The sequence below is a fragment of the Rhagoletis pomonella genome, unplaced genomic scaffold (genome assembly GCF_013731165.1).
Source record: "Rhagoletis pomonella isolate Grant_MI unplaced genomic scaffold, Rhpom_1.0 Rhpom_scaffold_00004, whole genome shotgun sequence".
Lineage (NCBI taxonomy): Eukaryota > Metazoa > Arthropoda > Insecta > Diptera > Tephritidae > Rhagoletis > Rhagoletis pomonella.
The window spans coordinates 72,098,839-72,123,575 of NW_023458558.1; the positions used below are offsets into that span (position 1 = coordinate 72,098,839).

General features: G+C 34.7%; 2 protein-coding genes across 4 annotated transcripts in view; one reads left to right on the plus strand and one right to left on the minus strand.

Moving 5' to 3' along the window:
* Window positions 1–17,926, plus strand: part of LOC118738070 (putative nuclease HARBI1) — a 122,284-nt gene extending 104,358 nt beyond the window's left edge. The window contains exon 2 of the mRNA XM_036468979.1: window positions 17,108–17,926. Within this exon, the coding sequence (XP_036324872.1) occupies window positions 17,108–17,279 (172 nt within the window). The 3' untranslated portion in view covers window positions 17,280–17,926. The remainder of the gene's footprint in view (window positions 1–17,107) is intronic.
* LOC118738067 (DNA-binding protein RFX2) overlaps window positions 1–24,737 on the minus strand; it is a 156,445-nt gene that overhangs the window by 54,338 nt on the left and 77,370 nt on the right. For all 3 annotated transcript variants that reach the window (XM_036468969.1, XM_036468968.1, XM_036468966.1), the window contains 2 exons: window positions 18,705–19,231; window positions 18,397–18,631 (listed from right to left, as the gene is read on the minus strand). In XM_036468969.1, the coding sequence (XP_036324862.1) occupies window positions 18,397–18,631; window positions 18,705–18,992 (523 nt within the window). In that variant the 5' untranslated portion in view covers window positions 18,993–19,231. The remainder of the gene's footprint in view (window positions 1–18,396; window positions 18,632–18,704; window positions 19,232–24,737) is intronic.

The window sequence follows — 24,737 nt, forward strand, 5'->3', positions numbered from 1 at the left end:
AACCTAGATTCCAGACCTGTGAATGCTGTTCTGGGCATACAAACCTGGGTTGTTGCGAATATTATTCCAAAATAAAAGTCCTTTCCGGATAATAAACAAACGGCCTGTCCAAATGAAACAAATTTGGTATCATATGAAAGAGGACTGAAATAGCTTTTAAACAGAAATAACGAACGACCTCTATTTATATTTTTTTTGTAATTTAATACTAAAGATGCGTATATCTGATACAAGGTTTGTTCTATGGTAATTAATTTAAATTTTTTGTTGAAATATTTTTCAATATGTGGCTTTCCTCGTTTAGACATTTCAGTTTTAAAGCTATTTAAATCCTCTTTCATTTGATACCAAACTTGTTTAATTTGGATAAGCGGTTTGTTTATTATCCGGAAAAGACTTTTATTTCGGAAAAATATTCGCAACAACCCTGAGACAAACAACTGACGTGGACGAGATGGAGCATAGCGTACCTCGGGAGACTCGTATCACAATAGCCCAACTTCGCTCTGGCTACTGCAGCAGGTTGAACTCATACCTGAGCAGACTAGATGTCAAATGAGTGTCCGGCATTCGGAGAGACACCCCACATCTCGAAACATCTCTTCGTATGCCCATAAAACTCCACTCAACTGACGCCTCTGTCCATGTGGACAGACTTTATAGAGGCTGCACGCTTCTCGGGTCTCCCGTTAGTTGAGCTTGACGGCAGCGACTGAGAGACTAGCCGATATGGGCGGGGTTGTTGTAGCCGCTACAACAACATTAGTGGATATCGCTCCGATTTCAGTATTTTTTTTGGAAATGTACCGTTAGTAGAGAGGGGGGTTAGAAAACGAAGTGAAATTTTGTGTTCACGACTTTTACTTATATTTCTCGCCATATCTTCGAGTTATACTATTGGTCGTTACGCACTCGTTGCCAAATTAACGGCTGTTCATTACGTGAAATTTGGCAATAAACAGGTCAAAAGTGTTTGGTTTACAGAAACATGATTTAAATCAAATTCAAAATTTTTGAGTACTACACTCAAAAAAGAATCAGCTAAATATTTTTTTCATTCAAGACAAGATTTGGGAGCTATATAACGAACTGATTAGTATACAATTTTAGTACATGAAAGACGAAATATAGCTATCGTTTGGCATTATCAAGTTTGGCTATGTTGATTTTTATTTTTTGCTTTTGTTAGTCTCTTTTCAAGATATGCCCATATGTACACGGATAAGTTTTTATCAAAACATCAAAAAGAAGAAATATTTTCGTTATTTTATTTTGAATTTGAGAGGTATTCTAGAGCACAAGAAGAGCCAAATAAATCATAAATAGATATGGTTTCTTATTGTCCTTTAGATATGAGTGATTGCCAACTTTGATACGTTTGTGTGTTAAAGTAAAAAGGGTGAGTTATGCAGCACAAAAATATGATTTTGAGCGCCCTTTGAATACACGTAGCCAATAAACTTTTGTGTGAGGGGGCACAAAGGTCATTTAAGATGTTATCTAAATCAATTGATGTTCGGGCGAACAATTAAAAGAAGCCAAACATGTGCCCTGCTTGATCGCTTTCACAGCAAATATAAAAAAAAAAACAAATAAAATATTAGGTGAATAATGCACGTGCTTGTCCAATTTCGAGTAAGTATATACAGATTCAACTCAGTTTATAGGCATAAAACACTCATCCCATATTAAAAAAAAATACAATAGTGTAATCTTCTTTTAATAGCAGGTTTTTGGCAAGATCTTTTTTCCATATTCTCGCTACGCATTCTCAAAGGTCGGATTGAATTTTAAGCTTTTCTGCACTAATGGTTTAATGAATCGTAGCCCAACTTAATCAATGCGAGTATTTTCAGTTGGTATACTGTAATACTCTACGCCAACTAATCTCTTGTATTAAGAATTTGTAACCATTTTAGAGGGTGAGACAGGCACAGTGTCATAAAACCATATAATAATTTTGTAGAATGGCATTTATTATACAAACCAGTTTTGTGCAGAAGCAACAAACAGGTCAAACGCGTTGATATTTGGTAATGTAAATGACCAATCAGTTTATATGTATTTGTGGTGTATGATTTGAACAAATTCGGTCTTTTGTCTATCGTCGCCCGAATACACAAAATAAAAACCAGAAACAATACATAGGTCTAGCTATTATTGCAATATTACCAGAAACTTTTATTATAATTTAAAAGTGGTTTGTTGAACCCAGAACATTCAAGTTCTTTCACAATACTTTTTCTGTTCAAAATTTTCAAATCGCTAGCTGCAAAACTCGAAAAGACTGTCTGAAAATGTCATGTAACTTTTTTCTTAGTGCTTATACCATATATGTAATAGTCCTATATTGGTAGTAAGAGCTAGTACCGTCCCAAAACACTACAGTAAAGATATATCAATAAACACGTACGAAAGAAAAGGAACACATACGTTTATAAATAAACATGTACACAACACATATACAAAAACGGCGCTCAAGTACACAATACATTGACAAAAACGGTACTAGACTGTCTCGCTTTGATTTCGGAATGCTTACACATTGAGAAGTTAGCTTACTGCCAATATAGAAGTATTACATATATGGCTTATACAGATTTTTCAGGAAATGTATACTCGCTGCCAGAAATTGGAAGAGAACTTTCTGGCTATTAGAAGGAAATAAGGGATACTTAGTAGGTCATTCCACAAAAAAAATGTTTCTATAATTTTTTATCTTCTTAACACGCAATACACGATTTTTATACAATGAAAATTTTAAAATTAAATCAAACCATGGAAGTTCGTTTAACCCCTCTATTCTAACAGGGTCACAAAACCTAGCTCATCACTTCTAATGCGCCGAAATATGTGTAAGATGTGTAAAATGTGTAATGTAAGTTCATACAATATTATTTTTATTTTCTTAGTTTGTTTGACTTTTTCAATTAATGTGCAAACGATCATATTCAAAAAAGACAATAATAATAATAATAATAATAATAGATTGGCGCTTACACCAGACCCTGCGGAACGGTAGCGCGTACTTCTCACCACTACACCACGGAAATAATAAAATTATGTCTAGTACGTACTTACCAGATTTATTATTTGATTTATTATATTTTGGCTCTTTTACTAAAATTTTTGAACTGCGTTTTATAATGTTTAATTAGTTTAAATTACGTAGAATGTGGGCGCGTTTGAACTTGTAATCTATATATCGTTACCTTAATTCACAAAGGCCCTAACTCACAAATTTTTTATTTTATAGGAGAAGCAAAAAACATTATGAAAATCAAATCATGCATACGTACAGGGTTTTTTAAAAAGTGGCATAACTCAGTTGTTTTTGGTATTAACACTTTCAAAATTTTAGTCAAGGTGTATTTTAATGTATCCTGTGAAAAACGCAGTTTCGAAAAACTGTTGGTTAGAGCCTTTGTGAATTAGGGTGACGATATGTAGGTATATGCCGAATGATGGAAATGGCGTAAAATAATATTCCTTTCAACCAACTTTAAGATACCTCCCGTATTTTAAATGTCAAAGGCAATTTCATTACAACTGAAAATATTGTCTGATCGAAAAAGTATATGCACTAAATCCAATTTAAATGATTAGTCTATGATTTTATTGCAAATGTCCCAGTCGCTTCGATCCTTATTTTCATCAAGAAGATTCGCAGGACCTTCAATGAAATTAGTAATAGAGACCAACAGTACTCCGAAGAGTGTATATTAAAACCATGTCTAAAAATTTTCAGTGGAATCCTATAATTTCAGAATTTAGCCAACGAAGGAACGCACCACCCTACCATAGTTCACATCAAATATTATGTACGTAAATAGGCCACTGTGCTCCTGATGCTCAGTGCTAACAAAACACCTTTTGGGCAAAACGGATGTTTCTGTAAATTCGAAATATAAGAAGAAACTACAAATGAAGAACAGTGTGCGCACATACATACATACAAACGTATGTACATATATGGCACGGCGGGAGGTTATTAGCGAGTCGCTGAGTCGCTCACTCGATGCATCCTTTCGTCAGCCAGCAGGCTGCGTGTCGGAGAGTACACGAGGCTGTTAGAGCGGGGGTATTAGTTACCAACTGCATTGAACAACAAAAGTTTACGTATAATTTAGTGGGGTGGAGATTTGTAATAAAATCAAGTATCTTCACTGACAACAATATTGATTGTGAAGTGCCAAACAACACAGCAAACATATGTTTGTATGTATGTATAAGTGTGCCAACAAAAATTATCATGTTTAAATCGCAAAACCCTTATTAAACAAATCTCTATTTTGTTCAGCAACAGCATAGGGTGAGGCCAATTTACCTTACCTGAAGGCTTTGCGTAACTGATACAGATAATACACTAAGAAAAACGTAACATGATTTTTTCAGAGTACTTTTTGGTTTTTCCATGTTAGCGATTTGTTATTATTACAAGCTTTTATTTAACTTGCTCTGTATGTATGTATGTATGTAAGTACACTGCCGATAAAAAGTATTGGCACAGCCGCTTTTTTACAATGCGGCATATTCTGGACTTCGTACGAATCGAAAATTTTAAATATTTGTATAGAAAATGAGAGGAAAATTTCATGATTTCGTACGAAAACAAGAATACGCCCCAATATATGCAACAATTTTTATTGTAATATTTTTCCGACAATTTTTTATAAAAATATGGCTTATTCCATAACAAAAAACTCTGCAACCAAAAATTCAGCAAATTTTCAACTTTTTAATCAGATTTTTTAGAATTTTTTGAGTATGCAGATTGAATTCTAGTATAAAAAATGCAAGTTCGGAGTTAGTCAAAAATCGCATTGATTTTTGAGATTTTTTTTGTTGAAGGTATTTTGCATTTTTTTTCATCAGAAGTATTTTCGAAAAATTTTTTTGTATGGAAGACTGCGGAAAAAAATTTCCAAAAATCAACGGTGATTCGTAGCTACTTAGAACTTCTACTTTATTACATACTCAAAAAATTCTAAAAATCTGATTAAAAAGTTGAAAACTTGCATGAAAATTTGCGGAATTCTCGCGAGTTTTGCACAAATTTTAGAAACTATATTTTTATGTTTTTTGTTATGGAACAATTAGACCAAAAATAGAAGTGAAGTTACGAAAATTCCCACCCAGCTGAAAATTAGTAGGATAGTTTAGAACACCATCATAAATGAAATCTAGAAAGTCCTCATCGATCCGATACCTGGAAAAAAAGTAACTCGGAGTCAAAGGTCACAAAACTGGGGTTTTCGAGATTTTCAGCAAAACGGTAAGTTTGTCATAAAATTAGTTTATTCAAAAATTGTATGTCAGATAATTATCTATAAAAAATGTCTAAATACTTTTTGTCCTAAGAGCCAACGTTTCCGAGATATAATGATTCAAAAAGTTGGAAGATTGTAATCGTCATAATATGCACACGTTTCTACGCCACCTTTGTTGTACTTATACATATTATGCCGATTAACACTCTTCCAGCTTTTTGAATCGTCTAAACTAATTTTATGATAAACTTGCCGTTTTGCTGAAAATAGCGAGAAACCCGTTTTTGTGATATTTGACCCCGAGTAACTTTTTTCCAGGTATCGGATCGATGAGGACTTTTTAGATTTCATTTATGATGGTGTTTTGAACAATCCTACCAATTTTCAGCTCGACGGGAATTTTTGTACCCTCGAATGTCTAAATTGACCGGACTATGAACCATATTTTTATAAAAAATTGTCGGAAAAATATTACAATAAAAATTGTTGCAGATATTGTAAAATAGCATCTGTGTAAATACTTCTTTGCCGGCAGTGTATGTTTGTTAGGGGCAAATCTTGAAATCAATTTTTGGCCAACTCCCGCTGACCGAGAGACTTGAAACTTCACAGTTGGCGTATTGATGACAATACAATACGAAAGATGGGTTAATCCGATAGGTGGCGCAGGAGTCGAGATATTTGAAAAACCAGTATTTATGGTGCGATTTCGTTCATATTTAGAAAGCTTGCTCTAAAAATATTTGTTTTTACTATTAACTTATTTTTGAACAGAAAAAGTATTTTTTAAACAAACTTGAGCATAAGTTTCTTTGATCGATCACAGAGTGATGTTATCTAGCATGGTGGAATTATCCCAGGTGAAGTAATTAGAGCAAGAAGAAAGATTCTGATACTGCCTTATTTGAAAATTTTACTACAAGGCAGCCTAATGCCAGAATATACAGCGAGAAAGCTGTTTTATTACTGCACCTGTATATTGCGCCATGTTGTTGAGAAATTTGTATCAAGAATGAGTTGATCTCAATAAAAAATTTCCAAACAATACCACTCTTTAACTATCAAAACATACAAATCTGTCCAAAGCACCAATCGCGTGATTTGTCCTTGATTGAAGGCGAAAATTTGACATGACGCTTACGTGTTTGCTAGCTTACAGAAGGGTTGGGATTCGAATTTGATTATACGGAACGCATAATTTAAATGTTTTTATTTTCTTTCCGTGTTTTTTTTTTATATTACGAAAAAGCATTTCTCAAGTGCAGAACGAAACCGCATTCAAACGAAAAAATCTCTAAAAATAAATCTGGTTATAGTAAACAAAAGGTCGTGTGGCACCAAATCATATATGCTTTAACTTAATACAAAGGGGATATGGTTTTTTTTCAGTGTAGCTATGCGATAGGATACGGTGCTTGCTGTATGGCGCAAAGAACAAAGCTACTGCGGTATTTTGAAAATAAAAATACAACAATCACACGCCAGAAAAACTGGTGATCCGCTGATGTTCAGCCCACCGTATTACAAACTCTCGCGGTGTCATAACAAATAGAGTAACCCTTCATAGCTCATCATTGACTAGGTAATGAGGTTCACGCAGGAGATACATTTGTGTCATTCTACACCACTAGATTTTGGTGTTGTTGTAACATTGATACGCACATTCATATATGACACACGTGCGCCACAGTCGTTGTTGCAGCCCGCAGTGCGATTGTTGCAGGTAAGATTCATTACAAATTAAGTCCTTTTAATTGTGATATCAACAATAAACAAACCGAATTGGCAGCCACACACACATCAAATGAAATGAAGCGAGCAGTACAATGGTTGGAATGGTGATGCTTACAATGTGCACTGTAGTTGCAAGTGCATAGCAGCAGGAAGTTGCTGGTCGGATTAATTATTGCTTCACTGGTAATTGGTTGTTTGCTTAGTTTTTTTTTTGTTCTAAGACTAGTTCCAATAGTTAGTACGGCTACTGAGAAATATACAGCCAGCGTCAAAAATATGCATACTCTGACGTTTTGACGATTTTATTTATTTATAATTTCTACACCTTTTTTTTATTTTTTGTTTTATAAAAATATAGTTCATTCAATAACAAAACCACAAGAATAAATTGTTTTAATTACATACGGAACTCGGGGAAAATGCAAGAGATACCAAGAAACTCACAGTTGTAGCCGCCTTTGAGCGGCAAATGGATTTTATGAAAAAAAAACACTTTTCGTTGCAGAAATACACCCGTTATTAGAAATAACAACAGACCCAGACCTTGCGGAGTGGTGGTACGCACATCTAACCATGAAATAAACTAGATAGGTCCCAGACAAATGTTCGGTAAAAATGGCCTTTTGGCTTTCAAGATATTCTTGGGCATGATTTCTACACTTTCGCAAATGCTCAAAGCAATTTGGTTAAGCATTTTCCCCGCAGTGAAGTCGAAAGCTTACAAAAATGGTTTGTGAATGCGCTAACAGCTTCTGCTGGCGATGAATATCGTTGTGCACAAAGTTTATCCTTAATGTACGGGAACAAAGAAAATCCATAAGGTGCCAATTCAAAACAGTGCATCAGATTCGATGTTTTGAGTGCTTAAAAAATCAATTATTTGGCGAGATGGGTATGAGTTCGCATTTTCTTTACAAAAACCAGTTGTCGTTTTCGTGGTTTTTTCTCCATTCGCCCAAGACTGTTGACAAAACAATGTTTGGGTATCACTCAGAATCGACTGTTTTACGTTCCTCTAATGCCACTGAAGCCACATGACAGGTTATTGCGAAGACACAGACGCCTTCAGGAAGGGATTTTTCAATAAGATCTTCTATTTGGAAGATTTATTAAAATACCCTCCAAGCGGAAGTAAAATAAGTGTGTTTTAAAAGCCTTGCCATTAGAAGGCAGGTGTATTTCCAAGGCAACCAAATTCAATGAAAACAAGTATAAGATCGGGCGAAAGCGAATTTTATATACCCGGCGCAGGTATCAACTTTCGTTATTAATTTTATTAAAAGCACCGAGTTTGGTAGTAATTGATAAATCGGTTACTAAGAAACAAATTTTTGGTCATAAGTGGACGAAGCCACGCCCAAAATCCAAAAATTTATAATAATCTAATTTTCTGCTTAGTGGTCATTGAAATAATCGATTTTGAGTAGTTACCGATTTATCGCAGTTTCCGTGTTTCTGTAAAATACCGTTATATGGGAGGTGGGTGTCGCTATTGCCCGATTTCAAAGATTTTCAACAAATTTCTTAGCTGGATCCCAAGAAAGGCTCGTACCGAGTTTGTTAAGGATTGGTGAAGCGGCTACTGAGATACAGTATTTCATCATAAGTGGGCGTGGCACGTCCCTTTTCCAAAAATTTCATAATAATATTATTTTGCACCAAAATTCTATCTCACATACTGGTTTTGAACAATTTGGATCCAATATTTACTGAAATATCATAGTTTATGCATTTTTCGAAAATATCGTTATATGTGAAAGGGCGTGGTAACAGTCCGATTTCGACCATTTTCAATAGCAACCAACCTACCTTGGATAAAAGGCATCATATATACCAAATTTCGTTGAGATATCTCAATTTTTGCTCGAGTTATCGTGTACACGGAAAGACGGACGGACGGACTTCGACTTCTCTTTTTATTCTGATCATTTATGTACACATTTGTCTATATCTATATCGATTCCTGTAGGTTGTTACAAACAACCGTTATGCGAACAAAGTTATAATACCTTGTGCACAAGTGCGCTCGGGTATAAAAAAAATCGCAGTAGACGCATCGGTGTGTGCAAACTGCAAATTTAAATTCAAACTGTTTTATTATAATGGCATGCTAATTTTTTCCATCTAAGGGAATGTGTAGCAGAAGGCCTGCCTGGAAACTCCGGCTATTCCATACAAAATGAAAAGGAGTAGAGAATCGAGTACGGAAGGCCGATTGCTTAAAAAGATTCGAAAATGGGGGCTCCCAGAAGGCCTCTTATTTTCTAATTCATCCAACGAAAACCTTCCTTTGATATAAGCATTTATTTGTCTACTTAAATCTTTGAAGTAACTGTAAACAACGTACAGTAAAACGTTCAAAGTACGTTAATGCGAAAAATATCAAATTTCACGATGAACGCACGATGTTGCGAAATCTAAAGACTAGTTTAGTGACCCCCGTAGACTGCCGACAGAGTTCATAATTGGTTTACAAACTTTAAATACAGCATTTCGCTAGCTTAGAGTGAAAGGTAGCTAGGTCTAGGTTTTTTTAAATTTTAAAGGAGAAAATAAACATCCTTCAAACTCATTTTCTTCGGCCTCTTACTTTTCAAAATGTTCAATCAGAAACAACTCTAAACGAATCAAATTCCACAACGTTGAAGAACATTTGTGGTACTCTTTGGGAGTTATCATGTTTTCTGTGACTAGTTTCGACTTGGCAAATTCGCGCATCGCTGCTCTGGATCTAGTCCAGAGTCCAAGAGAAACTAGTGCTTCCCAATAGCCCTTTGCAGCCTACCAAACAGCGCTGCTCTCGGCCTAATCCATTCAGGCAGCCCGTTGAACATTGCCAATCCTGAACGAACTGAATCAGCAATATGAGAAGCGAAGACACGGCTTGGAAACGAGTCCTGGTTCTGGGGAGTTTCTGTCCATTCGTATGACGTGACCAAGTCAGTGTAGCCGCTGCTGTTGTTGTTGTTGTTGTTGTTGTTGTTGTATCCGCTGAATTTTAATTTGCTGCACTATGTCTATATCGTTATAAAGCTCAACGACCCATCGTTAAATCGTCTGCAGTATTCATCATGGCCAACGTGCAAAAGCCCGTAAATTTTTTGCAGAACCTTTCTCGCGAAAACTCCAAGAGCCGCCTAATCAGATGTTTTCATTGTCTGTTATGCCTCTGAGGCATACAGTAACATGGCATGATGAGTGTAATATGTAAGGGGTGATCCATATAGACTTTTTTTTTAATTTTAAATAAAACACTTAAAACAGAACTGAATTTCTGAACTTTTATTATTACCCAAAAGAACAATTTACTATTTAATAAACAAGTAATTTTTAAGCAAAAAACAAAACCGATTTCACTTCTCATATAAAAATGTAAGATTATCGTTAATTTCTTCATGATCCAATGATCGGATTTAAACTAAATTAATATGGGCTCACCTGTGAGGTAACACCTTTCCTTTAAAAAAGGAATTATAGAAATCGGTTAACGTGGTCCAAAGTTATGCGGTAATATACATAAAAAATATATATATATTCCGACGAATTGACAACCTTCTCCTTTTTGTAAAGTCGGTTAAAAAGAACAATTTTTTTTGTTATTTTTATTATATTTATATTTTTGTGTATAACTACACCGGAAAATATAATAATTTTTCAGAACTAAGTATATAAATACGAACTCTATACCTTCAATGCTGCAAAAGTAGAAGAATATCTAGGTTTTATGAGCATGAGCGTGCGTGGCGTGAGTCCGATATATTTTGTGCGTGCGTGAGCGTGATAAAATTGTATTTCTGTTTACGTGATTGTGCATGACCTGATTTAAAATCTTCTCACGCGCGCATCTCTAATTCGGAGTCTACGATTCCCAGAGGATGATTACCTTATTACTTAAAAAAATAAAATTTAACTCAGTTCAAACGGATTACCTTTAAAGCCAAAAGGTTCGATACAAGAGGTACTTTTATTTTTAGAAGGTACTTTTCTACTACTATACTAGAAGGTACTTTTACTTATTTCACTTTTACTTTTAGTTGAATTTTAATTAATATGGGATTTTTTCTTCGAAAAATTTGTGACAAAATTAATTTTTTGTTTTTAATTTTTTAAATTAGTCATTTTTCCACTTCAATATTTTTTTCTCAAAAAACTAGACGAGCTAGAAAAAACGGATTTGAAATCATCATCAAAAAATCTAAAGGATCAGGCTTTCGAGATCAAACTCGTCCAAATTTTGTTGAACCGGGTAATTATGAGTTCACTGCATCTCGGATTTGAAATTTGTAGCTATAAACGATTTGGCACTTAGTTTTCAAAAATGGGTTTTGTCCGGTTTCTTCTCTTTTGTGGGAGTGTTTTGCACTTACGAAACTTGTCCAGAAATATAGAAAATAAACCCACATATATATGAGCCATTCTTTTTTAAGTCTGACGGATTTCGTAAAAAAAAATTATGTCGTGCCTCCGATTCGCTTAAAATTTTGTTTGTGGGTTCTATACAGGAAATAAGCTTTGAGCCAATCGAAAGAGTGATACCAAATTTGGTGTCCGATATGAAAAAGAATGTCTCATATAAGAAATAACTTTAGTAACCATGACCAAATTAATCTTTCCGCGACATATATACCGTTGACGTAATATAGAAAGGCCCTAAATGACATTTTTTTTCGAAATCTGGTTTTTTTGCATTCTCAAGAAGCTTAAACCTAAACCCATCATCCCTAAAAAATTTAGAACCGTAACTCAAAAGCGAAATTATTTCTCTCTTTAAAAAGCTCTAACTGAACGAATGAAAATTTCGGACAGCAAAAAACCCTGTGTGTATAGTCTGTGTTCGTAATTTGGTGTGAAAAGTATCAAATAAATAAATAAAACCAATAAATAGTGAAAAATGGGGCAGCGGCGTGCCACAAATACAAAAATGGTAAGCAGTATACTGGCATATCTAAGACAAAGGACGGGAATGTTTTCTGTTAAAGGCCATACAGTTTGTTAAGGGAATCATGCTCGTCGTACTTTTGTCTAAAAAATTGCCGTAAATGCCTTCCTTTTGATGAAAATGCTCGAAAATAAATTTTTAATTCATTCTGGGAGATGTCGTGGGACCAGAAGAAGAAATAAGTTCGCGGTCTAATTAATTTTATTCCAAAGAAGTGACAGACATCTGACAGTTACATAAATATTATACACTATCTTGCTAGTTCATAACTCAAAGCAACTACTAGCTTGTTTTGATATGGAACAAAATATATTGGATTTTACCTGAATTTAAAAAGATCTAACTGATACCCCTATTGCGAATGTCGACTGGCAGTAGATAAGCGACTATTAAGCGATTATCGATTATCGATGCTTTTGCGAGTGTCGCTTAGTCGCTCAATTAGCGACTGTGAATACTTTTTAATCGCTCATCCTTCTATTGCTGTTTTTTAGTCGTTGGAGTTTGCGTTTATAAAATTTACATCAGAAAGTGGTACTATAATGGATAAAAAGTAAGTCAATTGAACTGGAAGTTGTAAAAAATTGTGAAATATACATATGCATGTATGTGTCTGAATTACAGATCAAAAATTATAAGCAACAAAAGGCAACTTGCGCGGTTGGTCGTACTGATGCAGGAGAGTGAAGACATAGGCAAAGGAATTTCCGGAAAGAGTAGGGTAGGAAGCTCCGCTTCTATTGGAAAAGATACATATACAATATTTCTTGTGCATATAACTCCGGCTACGCCATCCACAATGTTTTTGCGCAGAACCAACATCAAAAGTTTATGCAAAAAAAACTGCATAATTTATTAGTTGACTAGTGCTCGGAAATTTGAAATCTTTATTTTAAATTAAAGTTGAATTCTTTCAATACACTTGTTATGTTCTTATGTTAAAGTTTTTAAACTCGGGTCACGCGTTTGGACACAAAAACCCAACATCATTGTATAAAAAACTTAACCGTACCGTATTTCTTAAACTTCCATAAAGTTTATTAATGAGGAAAACAGCTTTTCCTGCAAATCATGTAAAGCCTAAAAACCGTGAAGCATCGGGAACGCAACTTCTATTCATACAACTCACACATGTACATACACCTTCCAAGTCCAAGGGATCCGACGAATCTCGCAATTCCCTCCTTGCTTTTGCCAACTCTACTAATCTATTAGCTTCCGCATCATCTTCCTCATCACTAAACCATATTTCAACTGTGTCCATTTTTTAAATTTTATAATAAAAGCAATTATTTTAAAAATGATGTAAATAAAACACTCAAGAAACAAATGTAAACAAACAAACAGCTGTTTACAGTTCTGTCAACCATTCACAATAGTACAAATTTTTATCGATCAAGTTACACAATAGCAAAATAAAAGATGATCGACTCGATCGACAAATTTCTATTCTACTGCCAGTCGACACTCGCAATAGGGGCCTGAATAACACAGTAGGGAGGCAAAAATATCACAGCTAAACGGCCAAATACGTAAAATTAATTTTGGCCTCTAGATTACGATGGCGTTTTCTCAAAATCCGTATCACGTCAAAATTTTGAGATGTTTAGGGGGGAAGTTTTAGAGTTGTGAAAGTGAATTTTTCGTCGTTTAAAACACTGTGCTCAGGCTTTGAATTTTTTTCTGGGCAAAGGTTTTGATAACTGATCTTACTTAACTGAGATCTTTTAAATTCAATGGCGTCCTCCATTTTTCCAGATTGGCTATAGTTTTCGAGATAACGGTTCTTGAAAATCTGCTTAAATTTAAGGTTTTTGTTTGTTAATAATTACCCCAGTTTTAATTACCCCAGTTAATTTTGCACGTGACTGTATTTCGATATTACTTTAGCTATTTCTGAAAATCATGGAAATCGGTTCACTATAACATATAGCTCTCATACAACTGATTCTTCAGATATGTGGTTTTGCGTTACAACTCATATTTTATTTCGTAATATTTTTTTATAATAGTAGTTCATACACTGCTTGGACCTGAATTTGGGTTCTTTTCAATCCCACTCTGGCATATTTTTGCAGTTTCTGTTGTACGAATGGCTTTTTAATACCTTTTTTGTACTGTGAAAGCTGTTGTTCGTTAAAGTCAAAGTGACTGAGTAATGCTTTCAAATAGGTGGCGGTCTATACCGCGTCTATTTCACATAAGTTGGGAACCAAAAAACACAAACCTAAAATCTACGCGCGCGGTTACTGTCATATTAATTGATGAAAAACATCGAAAATTTTGCAAAAAACTTTTATTCATCATATCATTGTCTTCGGAAACTCCTAAAGATGAAAAAATTAAAAAGCTTTGCAGTAAATTAAACAAGTTTTGTTTCGTTTGTGGTAAATTCGTTTTGAAATCAGACCAGCGTAAATTAGTCTCAAATAAAAATGCACTAGCATGCTATAAATGGTACTTTTTGCAATCTGAACCTGCACAAAATAAATACACTCCCGAATTCACATGTATTTCGTGCATTAGTGCGATGAATTTTTGGTGAACAAAAAAAAAAACGATTTTCGTTACCATTCGGTTTACCAATGATTTGGACAAATCCCGGAAAACACGAAGCAGAAAATTGTTATGCATGCACCAACAATACATTTGGTTTCAATCGAAAAAGTAAGTAAATTTAAATAAAACCATGAAATTATGTATAGTTTGCCCTCACCTTAATCGCTGAGTGTATGAAATAGGTAAAAGTTTCTGTATGTTTGGAAAGTACCACGCCTAAGTATAACCAACCTTGGAAAGTCTGCAGCAGATGTCCAAATTAAAAAAAAAAAATGGTGCAGAACTTTTTTAGTTTTTGTCCGCCGAACAAACAAATTAAACATTTGTATGTCGATGGCTGAGTGGAAGATCTACCTATCTCGCCAGCCAGTTCGAAATCACCCTACTTCAGAATTTGATTGAAGAACGCACTATTTCAGAATTTTTTGAAAAACATCCTATCTCAGAATTTTGTTGAAGAACGCCCTATCTCAAAATATATTGAAAATGTGCTGAGATAGGGCGTTTTTAAATCGGCAGCTGAGATAGGTCGATCTTCCACTCAGCCATCGATATATGCATATATATGTACGTACATATACTCATAAATATTTAATTCAATAGATCGGTCTTGTGTCGTCTACAAAGGTGTACCGAGCGCTCATTTACCTGTTGCACATATGTAGTGATGCATTACAAGTTCCAAATAATCCATCCGAACTCGAAACTGTCTATGATTACAAACGCCATTACCACTTGATGATGGATCTGATTACATTCCGATTGAAAACAATTTACCGTCTTTCATATCCCAAGAATACCTAAGCAGCATGGTGCGTAAATTAAATCTCTCCCATAACAACGTAATGATTTTGGCATCAGAACTGAAAAGCGTGAATGTTTTAGCACCAGGAGTAAAAGTAACGGCTTACAAACATAGACAAGATCCGTTTATGCAATATTGCAAGTTATCGGAAGATGGCACTCAGGCTTATTGCAGTGATGTTGCAGGTATGATGAATGAAATGGGAATTACTGACTATATAAATAATGCCTTTCCAAAACTTTCCGTTGAAAAAATCCGTGAAGGTAGTTTTTTGATTGTATATGAGTGAAAATTTCGCAAGTGGTTGTAAACCGAATAAAGTGATTTGTGCGAAAATAGCTTGACCGTCCAATTTTGGGTGGTCCATTTGAGAGATTTTGGCTCATATATTTTATTATATCTCTCTCTTGCTTTAAGAACCTTACAATTTTTATTTCAGGCGTGCTTAATGGGCCGGACATCAGAAGATTAATGAAGGATCAAGGCTTCCTGGAAATTCTTGATGGCACAGCAGCCGTTGCATGGGATGCAGTTCGGGCTTTAATTAAACACGTTGTGTAAAAATCGTTCACCATAATATGCCATTTTTATTGCGAACTTGATGGAATCTTTTGAAGCCTTTGATGTGCACATGTCGCTTAAAACCCGCATGCTACACAGTCACTTTGACTTTTACGAGCAACAGCTTTCAACAGAAACCGACGAGGTAGGAGAGAGATTTCACCAATCCATTATGTGTTTTGAGGACTGATTCGCTGGAAAACGATTGAATTCAATGTAGGCGGACTTTTGCTGGTCGATCGCAGGGGGCAAAGATTATTAAAAAAATCATTCGAGCAATAGAAACTAGCAAAATATGCCAAAACGGGATTGAAGAGAGCCCAAATTTAGGTCCAAATAGTATATAAATATATAAATATTATAAAAAAATATTACGAAATAAAATATGAGTTGTAACGCAGAACTTCATATCTGAATAGCCAGTTGTATGGAACCTATATGTTATAGTGAACCGATTTCCATGAAAAAAGTTCAAAACCTGAGCACAGTGTTTTAAACGACGAAAAATTCACTTTCAGAACTCTAAAACTTCCCCCCTAAATATCTCAAAATTTTGACGTGATACGGATTTTCTGAAAACGCCATCGTAATCTAGAGGCCAAAATTAAGTTTACGTGTTTGGCCGTTTAGCTGTGATAATTCAAAACCTTAAAATTTACCTACAGTGTAATTTATTTCATAACTTCGCATTCACAAAGACCCTAACTGACAGAAATTCTACATAATTGACAAAAAATTAAAATTGATTTAAGTTATACTAGGTATTGATATTTAACATAAATTTCATTGATAAAATTAAATAAACATTTTATTTTTTTAATTATAGAACGTTTTTTGTCTCTCCTAAATAAAATAAACTGCGTTAGTTAGGACCTTTATACATTTCATCAACGGCAGATATGTACATACATACTAGAGTGTTCGATTATTCGGCTTTTTTCGAGTTATTCGAAAAATTGCGATCTGAAAAAACAGGTCCCCGATTTTGAAATTAAAAAAACGGATAAAGCAGTTTTTTGCATAGTTTTCAAACCATAAAAATACATGTTGGTATGAAGCCAAGACCAAAAATTACAATAAAACTATGCACAGCAAAAATAGCTTTTATTTAGAAAAGAGCAAAGCAAAATAAATTCAAAGTTTTTTTTTTTAATTAAAAATGAAACAAATAAAAATCAGTGAAAAATTCACGTACTTATTTTAACATTAAATTATTGCTTCTATTATGACTTTCTTCAGATTTCGGACGTGTTCATGTTGCCGTAGCCGCGTGCTTAGAGGTGCTGCCACCCCGGAGGCCCATGGTTTAATTTCTGGTCCAAGCAACATAAAAAAGAAACTATTTCAAATAGCGGTCGCCCCTTGCCAGAGCTGCAAGTATCATAAAAAAGGTTCTTCGGAGGTGGAGTAAAAGCGTAGATCTCTCCATTTGTGTCCCAACATCAAGAAGCAGAACACGAATAGCAGAAACTCGGCCAAACACGTATACAACGATTAAGCGCCAAACATTTATTTATTGGAATTAAATATAATATACTGTTCATCCCCAAGTTACCTAGGATATACTTTTAAAATTATTTAACTTAAACTGGAAAAAGCTTAGAAAAAAACGAAATGTTTAAAATATGCTTTAATTGTTTTTCGTTCTTTCAGTCTGGCTTGCCAAATGTTGGCGAAGTTTTAAAAGCTTTTACAAAGTCCAAATTTTTTTTTCGATAGATTTTTTTAGTTGATTTCAAAAAAGCCATATTAAAGAAAATAATAGTTATCACCTTCTATTTGTATCAAAAAGAGTGGGTCTTAAATACATATACCGTAATGTTTTATCAGAGATTTTAGTTATTTGTAAGCGGTAAATTAAGTTCGTGTCAATTTAAAACCCCTTTTGGCATTCTGTACTCTCTTGTAACCGGTAAATTTTTACCCCCTTGTAAAGTGGTAACAAGATTTTGTTCCATGCGTAATGCAATACCAACATTTTTCCAAAATCCATAGTACGTCCCAGTAGATAATTTCAGGAGTTAAAAGCCCTTCCGAAAGGCCTTCCTGAGAGTCAAGAGGCCACTCTACATTCCTTTCTCCTTTCTTTTTTATATGGAGTGGCACAAATTGAAGGGCTTCTATAGGTACTCCAGAAGGCCTTTTGGAGGAGTTCTTTTAAAGTTGCTTCTTCAGTTTATAAAAATCATACATATTTGAAGTATTTGCTTACAGTTTATATCAAATCTTAAAATGTTTATTGAAATTTATTTGTAATGCTAAATAATATAAATTTATGCATTCGTGTAAATTGTAAATGGATAAGCCCTTTTTTCAGTCCTTTTCGGGTAGAATGGCTTTACTTAAGAAGCCCTACCTAAATTATATTCTGGGGTAGAATTTCTGTAACAAGAAATGGAAACAATTTTGGTAACACAAAAACATAACAATATGTTCGGTTAAGTGCAGAATGGGTTGTAGTCTTAAGTCATTTTCAAACCTGCGATATCTGGACACACAAATACAATTTTTGGAAGAATTGCACTTACCAGTAACCGTAATAAATTGGGGTGTGCCTTCGTCATCGTCCGCCGATTGCGTTTGCACTAGTGTTACCTGACCGTTGGCCACTTGTTGCGCCAATTCTACGTTGTCTTTAATTGCACTTAAATCAGGTAAATCGCCATGCGCTTCACTACTCGCCGAATTAGATGCATCCATAGGCACGACAACGCTAATAAGAGCAACTGCTTCATTTTGGTCATGAGCCACCAGTTTCTTGTGCTGTTGATATAAATACAAATGATAGATATTAATGGAAACAGAAATTCATAGACAATGGCTTCAAGCTACATACCTCTATCATAACATCATCCATATTCGTTGTAGGCACAACGTCCACCGCCGAATCCACGTATTCAAACTGCTCGCCATGTGAAGAGGAGGAACAAGCGTTGGCGGTTTCAATGGAAATCTCCTCATGTTTGATATCATGTGTGGCCAATACATTAGCTGTTGCAGAATTGGCACCATCTGCATTGTCGACGCTTGCTGGCGTGGTTGTTGCGGCATCGGCAGACGTTGGAGACACCACTGCTGCTGTTGAGATTACAAAATTTCTCTGACTTGCAAGTCGTGTGGTCATAATAATGTCCTATGACTCGTACTGCTAATGCGATGGATGCTTACTTTTATTTATTATCTATTTTATACATATATTTTTATGTATGTAGTTTGTATATTACAGTATATAGTTTATAAGTGTATATAAATTTTTTGAAGTGCTTTTGGTATTTTACTAAAATACTCTGACTAGATCTTAGTTTACAAATGAAGGCAACTGTTTATTCAAATTATTTGGTAACTTTTCTTTGATGATTACATCTGCAATGAAAATTAAGAAACATGTATGTAAATAAATATGTAATAAGAAGAGGCATGGGAAATCATCATCAATTATATAAATAGGCAATCACGTTTCCTTTACACCCCTTTTACGGCTAAACTATACTTCTAAGTGTAAGACGAACATATGTATACTTTGCTAAGAAAATGTCATGCAAGATCTATCCAGCCATATATTGTACTTTTATACATGTTATATTAAGATTGATAGCAACTCTGTTTTGAAGGGTGTTCAGTCTTGTAATACAACCCTGTAAATACTTCCGGCCATTACATTTTGATCAAGCCAATAGCCAGCAAGTTGCGAGAAATAAAAATCGAAGTTTTTCTAAGGAATCTAAACATTTGTACTTTACATAAGGTATAAACAATTATATATCATTAGAAAGGTATTTTGATGCTGATGTTCAGGCAATTTTTAAAAATTCAAATTAGTTTAACATAAAGCGAAAAAAATCAATTCAAAAGTCACACCAATACTAATGCCGTACATGTACATTGTTGGGGCTGAAATGCCTCCTAAATGTATGCTTTAATATTGATACTGAATTACAGAAATGTGCTAAGCAGCAGTTTAGGAATAAGATGTATGTCTGTATGTAAATGAATACTCAAACAAGGAAGAAGGTAAAGTTGAGTATGGAGAAGAAGAAAGGGATAAATACAGAAATTAAAATAAAAGTAAAGAAACCTAAATATAAAGACAAAGAGGAACGAAAATTTAAATACTTAACCTAATAACAACGGTGGGGGTGAATATGTAAATGAAGAAAAGAATGGACATATTTAGATCACGATAAAGGAAAATATAAAGATGAAGATGAAGACCAAGACGAGGAAGAAGATGAAGATGAGGATGAAGTTGAAGATGCAGGCGAGGAAGAAGATGAAGATGATGATGATGATGATTTTTATAAAAAAATATCAAGGAAAATGTTTACTTGAAAACATTCACTCTTGGTTTCCATGGTTTTACTATGGGCGGATGACAAATTTTCGAGTAAAACTCAGGATAAGGCAGATTGTGAATCAACATGTGGACACTTATTGGAGTCACTGTATATGTATGTACATAAGCATATACACACTCATAATACATAAATAATAATTGCGTTTTAAGAAAGTTTATGCCTCTAAAAGTGCGCGCGGAAATCACGAAAGTACATTACATACATACAGAAATACTGTATATTTACATACACACATACATATGTGTGCGCCACTGTGAAGATCTATTCGAATGTGTTAGTGCTGCCGGAAGTGCGGGTGTTGCTAATGATGACTTCAATTGCGGATCCACCTGGGGTGTTGCTATGAAATTAAACTTCTGCAGGTATTTTTTCTACCTTTTGACATTCATCTTTGCTTTCGGCCTTCTCCTACCACATATAAAATTTTTCCTTGCATGAAGCCGAACGTTTCTATGGTATCGGACACCGTCGCTAGGGACGCCAGTGAGCGTCGCGTTGTTTTTTCTGCCATCGATTCTGTGTAACTCGCACATTGGTGAGTACCTCGAATGGGAGATTTCGCTTTTTCAACTTTAATTGAAATACTTTATGACAAAATCAGCACAATAGTATATTGTGTGATTGGTATTTAATTGCATTTTATTAATGTAACAAGGCATCAAGTTGGCGAATGCAAAAAAAGTAACAAAAATCATCAATTTTTTGGGTTTCGTTGCGTTACGGAAAGTAGGTATGTAGGTATATAGCGTCACCCGAAATGCAAAAAGGCGTAAAAAACATCGTCGCTGAAATACAAAAAGTCGTAACCAATAAAAAATTCAAAATTCAATTTTTGATTCATATGATGTATTTCATCGAGTTGCTACTCCCACCCCACATCATTTTATGAAAAAAATAAAATGAAAAATATTAGTCAGGACTTTTTCCATTCCAATTACGTTGTTGTTACGTACATATATGTATGATCATACATACTCTTCCTAAAATATTTCGAAACGGAATAGATAGCCCAGAATATCACGCACGAGAATATACCCGAAGTAAGGTTTGTTTGTCGTGAAGGGCGACTAAAATCCATTTGGTGTGTGTGCCCCAAATCGCATTCGTGCGTAATGGCTCAACGTTTAGATGATAATACTCCCACACGAGTGAAAATCCATCCACATTTACGGCAAGAGGGCGGATTCTGGAGGCCTCACCTCTTGCCATCGCTCCAGCGCATAGACCAGGAGTGCATCCTGAAGGAGAGTAGGGAGGTTTGGGTTTATTTTGTAAAATTTTGCATTACTTTTGAAAATTGAGCGCATTTTGTGTTTCTAGAACTTTTTATTAAAGAAGCAATTTTTAAGCAAAACACACAACCGATTTCAATTCTCATATACAAATTTAGGAGTACCGTTAATTTTTTATGATCCAATGATAGGATCTAAACCAAATAGCGGGACGACTCTTAAGGTACCATATTTCTGATAAAAAAAAAGCGATTGAAATCGGTTCAATCGGTCCAAAGTTATTTAACAATGTGCAAGTTTCAAGTGGCTAAAAATTACCGTTGATTTTGTAGAATTTTTTTCGCCGAAGGTGTTGCGGGTTTCTTCCATATAAAAATAAATTGTGTTTATTCGTAATATGGAAGCAAATACGGCAAAAAAAATCTAAAAAATCAGCGGTAATAATAATAGATTGGCGCTTACACATATGTTAGTGCTTGGCCGAGCTTATCCTCCAAATTGTAGCGTACACATTGATGTTGTGCGATTGAATTTTTATAAGAAGCTGTTTTTCATGGCAGAAATACACTCGGAGGTTTGCCATTGCCTGCCGAGGGGCGACCGCTGTTAAGAAAAAACCTTTTTTTCTATATTTTTGCGATGTTGCTTTGACCAGGGATTGAACCCAGGCCCTGCGGAGTGTAAGCGCGCACTGCTTACCACTACACCTTGCACATTCCCTGTCGGAAACAAGTGATTTTTTTTTTTTAATTCAACTAATTGAAAGACTACATACTTAAAAAAAATTCAATGAGTAAACGTTTCGAATTTTTATACTATTTTTGCTCAAAAAAACAATTTGTGTCTTGGAAGTATGAAAAAGCATCTGTGAAGTCCAGAACGCAAGCGTATTCAAAAGAAACATACTGACTTTGAAGTTGTGTAAACCAAATTCATTTTAAAGTATGTAGTTGAAGTTAAATGCAGAGTCGGACAGTCGACTTGCTGCTTGCGCACAATTCAAACATTTGAAAACCCATTTACTTGTCTGGCTGTAGCTAAGCGTGCAAAGATGTTTGCTACAATTGGTCAGCGCAAAGAATGTCCATGTTCAAATCTCATTTAATTTAAAATTTTGAATTTCGGGTTTTCTTAGTTACGAAAAAGTATCTGTGAAGTGCAGAACGAAAGCGCATTCAATCGCAACATATATACATAGACTTTGAAGTTGTTTAAGCCAAATTCATTTTAAAGTAGTTGAAAATACATGCAGGATAAGGCAATTGACTGCTTCCTAGGACATTGCCATGTTTAATAAATGAGTTCGTTGCAGGTAAAATACTGAAAATTTTGAAAATAAAGTAGTTAATAAGTTACTTTCAAACTAATTCAATTTCCTGCAGGGTTGTTAGACTAAAATTGAATGGGCTATAAAACTGCGTACTCAAAAAAATTCGACCACTTCTAAGAAAAAAGTTTGAAATTTAGGAGAATTTATTGAATTTTTTGTAGTCGTTTACAAAGTTTAAAATTTGGGTTATGTGTTTTGTTAGAGAATGAACTGTATTTTAACTGAAAATTCTAAAAATTAATAATTAAACATAAGTGGCAAACAATATCACTTAGAAATGGAGGTGCCCTCGGAACGTCAAAACCTTCCAACTAAGTCAGGAGGTCTAGGGGCCAGTGTTGCCATTTTTGTTGCCAGATTTAGCCGGTTACGATAGAAAACAGCCGGAGAAAATTCGGTTTAGCCGGCAGCCGATTTGTTAGCCGTTTTGCAAAAAAAATTACCCGGTTTTAGCCGATTTTGCTATTTGCTATTCGCCTTATTTTATTAAAATTCAAATATACAAGTTTTTATTTCTACAAATTTAGTGATCCAAAATCTATTAGAAATGGCTAGTCTTATCCCTGAGAAATTTTTTTTTCTGTTGGGCTGTGTTACATTGAAAACAAATTTTTTCTAACCGGAAAAGTCTTCAGATAGTGAGCCGATTTCAATGTGTTTTTGTTTTAAGCGAGTGACCCAATTACATATAAACTGGAACGCGCCATTTTAGTTGATTTCGAATCTTACAAATTTACAAATTTTGCTGAAATTTTGAAGAATTTTCATAATTTTTACACAAAGTCTAAAATCTGGATGTAGTATATGGTTTTTGTTAAGTAATGAGCTACATATTGAGCTAAAGAAAAATTGGCGAAACTTGCTTAAATTTTTGTTAAGAATGTCTTAAATTTAAGTGTGAAGTTTTACGCGCAACACTTAGAAAATAAAAGAGCACGAGTTTCGATGTGGAGCAAAACTCTCTGGGGAGACAATACCTGTGAAGAATTGCATCATGGTGCAAATATACTTTATTTTTGTTATCATTGTTATTTCCAAGTTGGTGGCCTTCAGCCGCACTAGAAGAAATAACCTCATCAGTCCAACTCCGGTTACGCCATCCACAGTTATTCGGGTCACGTGTTTGGACACGATAACCCAAAATCATTGTACAAATAACCGAACCGTACGCAAACTGTCTTACTTATGCATTTTTCTATAAACAAAAATTTTATAAAATGAAACTGCAATAGTTTTCATCTTATATGGATAATTCTGGTCACAAATACATAGTTACGTGCTTATATTTCTGTATAAATATTTTTTAGCAGCACCACATCTTTATCAGAAAATTCCGAGAATCCAAAAATTGGTACTGTTACAAGTTACAGGCCATCATTTTAACTCGACCTCCTTCCTGTTCCATGGATAACGGTACATCTTTTAGAGGTTAAAAAATATTTTGCGTCAGCAATTTGTCGTCGAACTTCACGTATTACGTACCCTATCCTCGGAAAAGCAAAGAACTTTATTTTCGAATCTTTACTCAGGTGTACCGAATTCTGACAGTTTGGAAACGGGCAACGCTTTTAATATTTTCATCCAACTTCACTAACTTATTTTTTTTTTTACTTTTACAAGAATCAAAATTTCGTCTACTAGTGAATCTGGTGGCATGATTTTAGTTAAATGTCATAAACTTGTTAAAAGTTCGGCAACAACAACGTATGTTAACAGGCTAACCTAATATTCACGCACGCCGCCAATTTATTGTAAAAAATTTCTCATGCACATGCAACTTGTATGAGATCAACCGAAATTGAACGGCGTGCGTATGAAGCTAACTCAATTTCCAATTTTTGTTCTGCGTGACATTTTGATTTGACGTTCGCTCAATGAAATCAAATGCAAACGCATGCAAGTCAATTTCGGGTGACGCAAAAAAAACAAATTCGACGGCATGCGTACCAAAA